General features: G+C 43.4%; 1 protein-coding gene across 3 annotated transcripts in view; it reads right to left on the bottom strand.

The window, feature by feature from the left end:
* FOXP1 (forkhead box P1) overlaps positions 1-9,037 on the bottom strand; it is a 143,702-nt gene that overhangs the window by 44,729 nt on the left and 89,936 nt on the right. For all 3 annotated transcript variants that reach the window (XM_080914723.1, XM_080914721.1, XM_080914722.1), the window contains exon 6: positions 5,562-5,666. In XM_080914723.1, coding sequence (XP_080770849.1) covers positions 5,562-5,666 — 105 coding nt within the window. The remainder of the gene's footprint in view (positions 1-5,561; positions 5,667-9,037) is intronic.

The following is a 9,037-nucleotide window of genomic DNA, read 5'->3' as shown; positions in this document are numbered from 1 at the left end:
CCTCAATTTACACACACCTAAGTTAAGGGCAGCCATCCCCCCATCTGCTCCTGAGCTAACTGGGAATAATTTCCCTGCAGAACATTCAGGCAGGCAAGCCCGAGAGCCACAAATGGGTTTGAGACAATTTATGATATCCGGCCTCCCTAGACATGTATTAGCATATACCTGGTTCCTTTAGCATCGCTTTGTTTTTCCAAAACCACAAACACAGTTGCTGGAATTTTGTGTGGAAGTGCTTAAGGGGCTGGAAGTTAACACCTTTGTGAGGCGTGCAGCCTCTCCACGGCTGAGAAACAAAGGCCTCTTTGTCGGGGGTTTCTTGAAATGTTTTCTTAACATGTTCCAAGTAGTTTTAGGCAGGGAACTAAAGTAAACAAGATGTTACCATGATAAAAACACTTGTGAAAACAGTACAGAACACACTTAGTTTCTTTCACGTGAAACTCTCTCCCACGTTTTGAAAACTAGAATTGAATTCACTGGAAAAAAAAAAAAAAAACATTTAAAGCAATTTACCAAAGAACCCTCTTGTTCTGCCCACAGCCTGCGCCCCCCCCCCCCAACCTTCTGCAAAGGGTCAAAGTTCCATCTCTGGCCATTCTCGTCCATGCTATTCTCATTTCTCCCATTAAGAACCCCAGAAAAGGCCTCTCAGCTTTCATAAACTACACATATCTGACTAACGTGTAAAAGTGTCTTTGTTTTGTTTGCCTTTCTGTATGGAACTTTTCTCCATGAAAACTACCCTGGGGGTGGGGGGGTGGGCTTTTCAAATGAAATACTATGCAAAGATACAAAGTGATCAAATCACACAGAAGACTAATTAGGAGGGTAGGGTGTTACTTAGGGTCTTGCACAGCAATGGCCCAGAATGCATCCAGCCCTGGGTTCCACCTCCAAAGCAAGGCGGGGTGCAGAGGAGTGTGCAGTAGAGAAAAAGGCACTATCTCCAAGCACTGTGGAAAATGCAGCCCGATCTGATCCCACACTAGAAAATGAGGAAATGTGGCCCAGACTGAAAACTTTCTAGTCCACTCTCTACCTCTCCAAAGCCTAGTGGAAGCTGTTCTCTTTGTCTGTGCCTTTGTCTTGGGTGAAGATGGTGCAGTATAGCAGCTTCCCCCTCAGACGGCCATGAGCTTCCTTTTTGGTTGGAGGATTCGGGCAATGAGCACTAAGATGCCACCGGAGCAGCACGAGCACCTGCTGGCATCACTGAACCCCCAAAATACCAGTCACATGACAACTCTGGTTAGGGAGATTTAAGAGAGAGAGAAGACGGTGCCCAGAACTGAAAGTTCAACTTGTGTGGGGAAGAATATGGGCAGGGTCTCTGCAGGTTGGAGGGAAAGACAACAGCGTACATTTCAAGCAGTGTATATCTCTGAAATTAAAAGTCCTGTGGTCACCCTCGCCTTATGAACAAACCCCGTGGTGAAGGCATAATGTTTATAAAGTCTCTGTTTTTCATTTCCCATCAACTCTAATACTTCTTCGAGAAGAGAAAAATACACTTCTGCCTTTGTCCTTGGGTCTTCTCTCTCCATCAACTGCGATTGTTGAACTGGAGTTGTATCCCAAAGCACGTTTTCTGACTCCTATGACAATTACTCACTCCTACTACCTGGAGTCACATGCCACTGGAAACCAAAACTAGTCCTCGTGTTTCTTTCAGACAGCAAACCTGTCTGATGCTGGGTTGGAGAACCCCAGAGCCAGAGGCGTAAAACTTGTGGGTGTTGGGGGAAATCACAGGCCCTCCCATGCATGCACATTCCCCTGATCACAAAGGCACAAAGCAGTGTTCAAACTGGAAATATGGGGGTAGAGCCAAAAATGTGACCATAGGTCAGAGGCCATCTGCTGGCTGATAGGAGGGGTACAGCCAGGCTTCTTCCTCACGTGGACTCTCCCTGTTTTGGAGTGATGGTGGCCAGGACTCAAGCCTGCAAAGTCTACTGTACTGACTCTCCACAATGCCAGAGCACCCTCAGGACTAGACAGTAAACATTTTACAGTATTTCAGAGAACAGTCATCAATGACTTCTCTAAATACAAGGTTGGGAATTTCTGGATATTTGAAACTACTGTTCCTAAGTTATCCTTAAGTATATGAGAAGTGCCAGTGTTTATAAGTGCTGAGTAAAGGCACTTCCCATGGTTCGCCTTTAGGGTCTAAAAATTCTAAGAGATCACCATTAATACACCGAAGTACACATGCCAACAGCGACTGAGATGTAACAAATCTACACAAACAATCACCCATAAAAGTGGTTTCATTCCTGATCAGCCTTTAAAACAAGTAGAAAGCAATTCATTCATTTAGAAAACTTCTCCCATATGGTACAGTGTGACAGTAAAGCCCAGAACTCACAATAGCTGGGTGACCTTGGGTAAATCATTCAAACTCTCTGATCCCTACTGCCTTAACTGAGTATTCAAAATGCTACTATGACATTTTCCCAGGCAGTTGAGGGGATAAAATTAATATGCATTAATATATATTACTACATATCTGAAACTGTGCCCATTGCATATTTTTCCACTGCATATTTAAGACTGTTGAATAAGACACCATTAAAAAGTGACTAGTGTTAATGTGCTCACACCACACTTAAGGATGGGCGGAGCTTATGGACAAGTAGAGCTGAGGAGATTTTTTCAGGAACTTCCACCCAGGAACTTGAGGAGAAATGCTTGAACTATTAATCTCCCATAACAGTGCTAGAAGTCAAGGAAACCATGCGGCTTCCATTGGAACTGCAAGAGTTTACCTAGAGTGGAATGATTTCTCTTTGGGGCCGAGTGAAGATGTGCTCCTCTGTCTCCAGGATAACTTACTTTCCACTTCATTAGGCAAGATCCTGAACCTAAAGATAGGGCTGGATCTCTAAGCATTAAAATCTTGCTGCAAAAGGAGGGGAAAAGGAGATCCTAACTTGGGCTTCTGCCACGGGAAGGCTCACTTTTGTTTACTGGGTTCAAGTCTCATCCCCATTCCCAGATGCATCATCTGTATGAGTCCCTGTGCTCTGGAGGCAGAAATGGAGCGGAGCTTGGCTCAAAACTAGAACAGGGGGCTTAAGTCTGGACCGATGGGAGTCTCTACACAAGGCCAGGAAGAAAGGAGAAAAGCATGCACTTCGGGAGGCATAATCCCATGACATACAAACCTGTATTCTCCCATTCCAATTAGAAAAGTTCCAAGAATAAAGGCAACAGAGAAAGTCAGAACTAATGGGAACCCCAAAGGACAACACACCCCAAGCCACCTGGATCCTGACACGCCTGGTGCTAGCAGTGCTCCAGGAGTTCCGGTCTATACCTGCTCATTTTCACCCACTGCCTCTATCCGTTTCCTTCTATCAACTCACGTCAGGTTCGTACAACTTGCAAACAAAGTCTTCTGAAAAATACTGGCACATAAGCAAACAGTAGGAAATAAGCAAGCTATAGTGCAAGTTAACAGCAGGCACTCCAGTTCCGCTGAGCAAACAGGAACCAGGAGCATGTCACGCCATGTGCAAAACCACAATAAAGGCTGGAGAGAGGGTTTCCAACTCACAGTCAGGCTCCTAACATCCTGAGTGGTGAACGGGCTTCTTGTTTGTAGGAGGTAAATCTAGGCTTCAATTCAAAAGATCTTTTTTTTTTTTTTTTTTTTTTTCTCTCTCCAACTTTAGAAGCGGTTTGAATTATTCCCTCTTTCTATATCCTGAGACCTAGCCTTAGCTTAACTGCCAGCTCACAGCACATGAACCTATGATATGAAGATGATTAGGATAAAAATACTTTGACCATTAATCAAAGTTTTTAAATGGGTCAAATTTGACACTGCCTTTTCTGTCCCTGGAGCTGATGAGACATGTCACATGAGTGACAACAGCAGTTCTATACTCCAAGACTTTATAAACATAAATCATGTTGACCGGTGCCTGTCAGCCATTCTACGGGAGAGTGAGATCAGTAACGTATTTACATAGCATTGGTTCAGCCAGGCAAATCAGGGTTTCTCGGGGCATCCTGCAAAGATCTTTTCCTCTCATTGGATAAATATGATTAGGCAAAAGACAGGATGGTAGTAAAAAAAATTAAAAAAAAAAAAAAAAAAACAGATTCCATGAGCAAGCTACAAAGAGGACAGAGCTAGTGTCCACTTATCTAAATGTTATGGATGCAGTTGGAGAGGACAGTTGCTGCTCTAGATGTTGACACTTACTAGTTTTTTGGGACATGACCTAAGTGTGCACTGACCACAGAAAAATCTTGAAGTAAAGAATATACTATGAGAAGCTATATAATAAGTTCAAAGCCTCCTATAGCATTGCTATCATAATAAAAGATTCACATGAAACCACCTACAGACAATACTACAAGTATCTCTAGGGGTGGCTGCATTACAGTGTTCCTGTCAGGTCCATAAAGATAGCAATAAGGGAAGCTCTCACCCTAGAGAAACCATCATGTGCCCTGATGTACAGAAGTTATATGTGATGAATGCTAAATAGAAGATGATACTTTTGTGGTAGCCTAAATGAGAATGGTCCCCTTGGGTTCATAGATTCCAAAGTTTAGTCCCAGTTACTGGAATTATTTGAGAAATACTGGGAGGCGTGGCCTTGCCGAAGGAGGTGTGTCATTGGGGGTGGACTCTGAGGTTTCAAAAGCTCACACCAGACCCAGAGGGTCTCTCTCTGCCTGCTGCCTGCAGATCACGAGAGAACGGTCTCAGCTGCTGCTCCAGCCCCTTGCCTGTTTGCTGTCTGCCATTGTGATCATAGATTAATCCTCTACAGCTATGAGCCAGTCCCAATTAAAGGCTTTCTTTTAAGAGCTGCCTTAGTCATGGTACCTCTTTACAGCAATAGAACACTTAGTGTATTCAGTCCATTGGTCAAGGATTCAACATATTGTTTATAAGTGATGCCAAGAACACATGGTAGCTGGTCAAATTTTTAACCAACTTGACAACACAGGAAGGAAAGAAAGGAAAGGAAGGGAAGGGAATTCAGAGTTGGGAGGCAGAGAGATCCACTTCAAATGGAGAAGCGAGCAGTCTGTTTTGGCAGAGACTATCAGCTCCACAGCTTCGGATGAGACAGCCCAAGTTTACATCCTACATCTACCCACTTCTCCCTTCAAGGAGAATGATCTCAACAGAAGTCACCCAATACAGAGAGGTTAAGAAACCAAAATGGTGGCATTGTCTCAGGATCCCATGTCAAAGAAGGGGCCCTGTCACTGAACTACAAAGGACCAGTCACCAGTACCAATTTTCTACAGTTAGACTGGGATATGTGCAAAACCAGGGAGAGCCAAAATAAGGTTCACACTGGACTTCTCTCTGCATCAGGGTTGGTCTCACAGACTGACTGGTACTGGGGCCTTCCCTTGAAGTCTCCTTCCCATGGATGATTTACGTCCCTGTGATGGTGACTCAGAAGTCACCCTCTGAAGGACGGTGTGACAGTCTACAACAGGAAGACAACCTGAGGGGTGAAGGAGGACAGCGGGAAGGACAGCTGTGTGACAGAGAAGGCAAGGCAGATGGTCCTTACTTTAGAAAGGCAGGGAAGTCGTCACAAACTGCTTCACAGCCTGGCCACTTGCACACCCCGTGTCCATAGAGAGGGTGGCTGTGGGGGTGCTCCTCATGGGACAAGCTGCAAGAGAAAACACAAGGCAAGCAGTGAGTAAAACACTACCTGGAGCATCCACGTGGCTCACATCCTCATCCCCCAAGGAATCTAATCAATCCTGACTATTTTCTCTCTCTTTTTTTCCCTTTTCTTTCTTCTTTTAAAGCAAGAGTTAAACTATGAGCTGGGAGATTATGTTCTAAACACATTTAAGAATAATTACCTGATGTTAGGAACACACCTCCACGTGTGAAAAAAAAAATTGACAGGGTTTTGTTTGAAGCAAAACTCTCTACTCAGACAGCAAAGGCTGCTGCAAAATGGCCATTCTGAGTGTGCATAAGACGACTGGAAAATCTGTTTGGCTCTGTGGCTCTCACATTTTCCATACAGGACATGTTTCTTCCTCCCCTCCTCTCTATGAAAACAGCTCTCACAAAATTGAATTGTCTGGTCCTCTTTTTTAAAAAATTAATTTTGTCTAGGAAATACTATTAAAATGTGCAATACTAAAAATATTTTTAGGGCAAATCTGTCCATACCAATAATTAGCTTAGAATTAACTTGTGGTGGTGGGAAGTTTGTATTTCCCAAGTTACTGACAACAAAGTAAACTAAATGTGGGCAGGAAAGGGTTAATGCTCCAGTAGGGTTCCAAAGGATAAGTAATGGTATAGCCACTGGGATGCTTTGATCTGAACCATGTGGTGCACAGGGAGGAGGCTAGACATAGTCTTAAATATTTTCTCAATCCACATTTCCCTCAGACAAATTATTTTTACAGTCACTTCCATAACCTTAGATTGCATCAAACAGAAATGTAGAATGAAGGGAGTTCTGGCCTGTACTAAGCCACACTTCCTTCACAGAAAGGGAAGGGATAGCCTGCACTCTCTTCACAGAATGGGAAGGGAAACCATGCAACTTACTCTGATGCCTCTCTTTGGTTTGAACAGATATGTATGTATGAACAAACATATGCACATGTACAAATGCGGGCATATGCACACACACACACACACACACACACACACACACACACACACACACAGCTGTCTTGTACTTTAACCTACAGTAAGATGCCTGTTCATGTATCACATCCTTAGATACAAACTGATGTTCCTGGCTCCCTCCCTTACAATATAACCACTCTAGAGCTAGCAGATTCCAAACCTTCCCCTCACAGACATTCAGACTGAACATGCCAGAGACGCTGCTGGAAAGCTAACAACTTGAAAATACCAATAAGGTACTTTTGCTCTCAGAAAGAAAATAAACATGGGAACCAAAAGAAAAATGAATTAAAAACAGTATTATGTAATGGTAGCAAAAATGTCCACCTTGCAAGAAAAGGAAATAAACCAGAGAATAAGGCTATCAACTGTGAAGTCAATGGCAGAGGGCACTCTCTAAGCACAGGGGTATAATTCCCCTGGACAGCACAAAGGTTTGGATTTGTGCATGAGCAGTTACGAATCACTAATAATCTTAGCATGGAAAGACTACTTCGCAGGCACGGCACCAAAAATCCTCATGCAACCTGAGAGTAAAGGCACAGTTTATTAAAGATGCTTTTCTGAATGCTTTCAGAAGAATCCCTACCCCATTATTTCCTTTAGCTATTTGATGAGAGGTAACTGAAGTGTTTTCTTATATTGAAGAACATATATGCATGTGTGTCTAAATGTATATATAGAAAAATTTGGAAAATACTGAGAATATCCTAAAATGCATATTAAATGTATAGCTTTCAGCAAACCAAAAAGCATGAGGAACTATAATTTTTACACTTAGTGCCAATTTGCTTTGTAAACATTTACTATTTTTATTTTTGTTGTATGTATATGTTCTATCTGCATGTATATATGTGTACCATGTGGGTGTCTGGTGCATGCAGAGGTCAGAAGGGGATGACAAGATCCTATGGTGCTGGAGTTAAATAGTTTGTGAGTCACCGTGTGGGTGCTGGGGAAGTGAACTTCGTTCCTCTGCAGGGGCAGTATGTCCTCTTTCCATGGAAGCATCTCTCTAGTCCTGTCACTTTGTAAAGAGAGAGAGAGACAGAGAGACAGACAGACAGAGAGAGAGAGAGAGAGAGAGAGAGAGAGAGAGAGAGAGAGAGAGAGAGCCCAAAAATGCGTCATTTCTGTAAGCAGCACACTAATAATAATAAATAATGTCAGAGATAAAATGTATTAGGCTAACCACCTTGGCATACAGGGATTGCTACCAAAAGACACATTCAGAGAAACTCAGAATCAACCAATCAATGACAGTAAGATGGACTTCACTAGTAAAGAGTATCTGCTGTGCCTCCTGAGAGCCCGATTCTAACCAGCGCCAGCACCACTGACCCTGTGCTGTGTCTGTCAGTGTAGAAGCCAGGAATCACTCAGTCTAGTCAAGAATGAGTAAGAATTGTTTCCCTCCAAGTGTTTACTCCTACTTCAGCTTGGAATCAGCTACAGGATGGAGAGAAGACTTAGGTCCCGATACCCAAAGCCTAAACAAACAACAATCCTATGCACAGAAGCACATGTTTATTTGTTAATTTAACTGAAACCACCTTTGCTTCTTCTAAAAAGATCACATGTTCTTGCTGTCAGTGCTGAGTTGGCTGGCACAGTATCCGCTCACCCCACCCCACCCTAGACATCACTGGTCACATTTTTGTGGTCACTGCTCCATATCTCACCAGCTTTCCCTGCGTACTGTGTAACTGAATACATTTGAATATTCCACTGCCTGAAGAAATACTTAGATTTGGATGGAGGAAGAGGTTGGCAGTGGTACCCTAGTGAAACTTCTGGAAAGACTCTTCAGAGACCAACAATTCACCCTGGGAGATGTATTTAGGAGCCAAGGAAGGCTGAGTATTTATGACCTTACAACTTCTTACACCTTTTATGAGGTTTTTATTTTGTGGATTGTAGGAACCCGCTGACATGCATTTGTCAAAGGCTGCATACACTCGCACACACAGTAGGAAGACCAGCAAGCACCAGTCAAGACTGGATTCACAGTCTGCCATTGGCTCTATTGTTACGGGAGAGTTTCACAGCCATCAGGACCATGGCTGAGGCTGGTGTCTGGCTTCCCGGGTCATTTTGTACACGACCACCAAGCAGCCCAGCCACACCTCCAGACAGGAACCTTTGATGTTTCACCAAGAGAGTATAAGGAGTATTAGATGTGCACTGCTTTCTGGCTTCTGACAAAACGGCCGAGAAAGAAAACACAAACTTATCAATTTTGATTAATTTCAAGCTCCAGGAAAAACAAAACAAAACAAAAACAGGCTGAAAGACGTCAGGCAGACGGGCTGCTGATAGAGGCAACCAAGACTCAGTGTGACAGAAACTAGTTACAGGTGACTGTGATGGCGGAGTGGACCA

Source organism: Micromys minutus, assembly GCF_963924665.1.
Source record: "Micromys minutus genome assembly, chromosome: 3".
Lineage (NCBI taxonomy): Eukaryota > Metazoa > Chordata > Mammalia > Rodentia > Muridae > Micromys > Micromys minutus.
This window is presented reverse-complemented; position numbering and strand designations above follow the sequence as displayed.